This window comes from Sinocyclocheilus rhinocerous, unplaced genomic scaffold, assembly GCF_001515625.1.
Source record: "Sinocyclocheilus rhinocerous isolate Xijiao unplaced genomic scaffold, SAMN03320098_v1.1 scaffold3468, whole genome shotgun sequence".
Classification (NCBI taxonomy): domain Eukaryota; kingdom Metazoa; phylum Chordata; class Actinopteri; order Cypriniformes; family Cyprinidae; genus Sinocyclocheilus; species Sinocyclocheilus rhinocerous.
In genome coordinates, this window is record NW_015657489.1 from 374,746 (window position 1) to 376,489 (window position 1,744).

At 40.9% G+C, this 1,744-nt stretch overlaps 1 protein-coding gene across 1 annotated transcript in view; it reads right to left on the reverse strand.

Moving 5' to 3' along the window:
- The window catches only part of LOC107721039 (tyrosine-protein kinase receptor Tie-2-like), a 16,181-nt gene extending 14,995 nt beyond the window's left edge, over positions 1-1,186 (reverse strand). Inside the window, exon 1 of the mRNA XM_016528890.1 lies at positions 811-1,186. Coding sequence (XP_016384376.1) covers positions 811-871 — 61 coding nt within the window. The 5' untranslated portion in view covers positions 872-1,186. The remainder of the gene's footprint in view (positions 1-810) is intronic.
- Positions 1,187-1,744: the final 558 nt, after the last annotated feature.

The window sequence follows — 1,744 nt, forward strand, 5'->3', positions numbered from 1 at the left end:
AGACAGAGAGTGTGTGTGTGTGTGTGAGAGAGAGAGGAAGACAGAGAGTGTGTGTGTGAGAGAGAGGGAGACAGAGAGTGTGTGTGTGTGTGTGTGTGAGAGAGAGAGAGGGAGACAGAGAGGCAACCAAACAAAGCTGTCAAGATTAATGATGACTTGTTTCTTATCATTGGGTGTAGTGGTACAGCACTGGCTTGATATTATTGTTCTGCTTGAATGATTAGGGAAGTCTATGGACAGAATTCATGACATATATATATATATATATACTGTATAACTCCGTCAAGTTAATTCTTTGTCGTCTAATTTTCTATTTTAAAATCAATTTTATACACCATCATTTTCGTTTATATAACGTGTGAATATATCCCCTATCGTTCCCAAACACACACGTTTTAGGGGTTAGGAGCACCCCAACCATCTCAAGGACCCGTGAGCAGTTCAATAAAGAAAAGTGCATAACATCCATTTTTCAGTCCACTAGTTTTGGAAAATAAAATAATGTCAAACCATCTCACTTACCAAAATAACATGAGTAATTTAAACAAAGCATACTTATTTCTAATTAAAAAAAGTTTAAACATCACCTCCATAATTTTCTGTCCTGGATATTTAGCTTCACATATTGGCGTAATAAGTGAACCATAATAATCTTGCAAAGTAATTTTGAATGTTATCAGAAGCTTTGGGTATTGTTACATGGGACTGTTTTATCTTCAAGCTCCTTCATGTGCGTCAGAACCACCAGCAGCACAGACGCCTCGAGCGTCCCACGAAGCAGAGAAGCAGCGAATGAAAACACAGCGTTACCTGTGATCAAGCAGCCAATCAGACACAGCGTGACGGAGGACAGGTGCCTCATGGTCCACATCCACAGAGAAGATCTTCTGACGGTCTGTCAGAGAAACCAGTGCGCACACATCCCTCGATTCGGACACAAATGAACTCTCCCTTTCTTTTCCTCCCAGTGTCTCCACCCTCTCGTCTGCCGTCCAGAAACAGGGAGTTGAAGTTCCTTTTTCCTGTTTCCTCTCTCTGTGCTGTGAGGATGGGAAAGGCCGCAGCTCAAACAATCGCATGTCATTAACTGCGGCTCCTGAAGGGAGGCTCCCACTTTGAGACGAGAGAGACAGCCTTCCTGAGAGAATCAATCTAACCTCTTAATCAGACAGGGATTTTCACCATGACGAACCAAACTTCCAAGTCAAGCTGTTGAGCACACGTGTTTTACTGTGATTAGCATTTTATAAACGTATTTTGAATGATTGATGAAATTCTCCTTTCATTGACAGAGATTCAGAGTCTGCATCAGAACATGCTGGAGAACTTCAGCAGCATGTTGACCACGAAAGCCTTACTTTAGGATCCAAATGAAGGCGTGTGTTGTGCTTGGGTTTCCACTCTCACACTGTAGAATAAACGAGAACCAGGAATGGACAGACAGCACTTTCACTGGTGAGAACAAGTCTTGAATCTTAAAATGTAGCTACAGAAATTCATGGAACAACCAACCTGAAAATGACAGTACTGTGAAAAGTGTTGGTCACTTGTGAATAATTCTGCGGAGGTTTTCAAAAACAATTCTATGGATAGTTATTAATTTATTAACTTAAATCAAGTCAGAATCTGTTGGTGTTTCCACCCTTTGCCTTCTAAAACAGTTTTGTCCAATGTACTGTGCACTTTTTAAAAAGTTCGCAGATGGTTTGTTCGAAGATCTTTGAGAAGCCAGTTCTTCTATGGA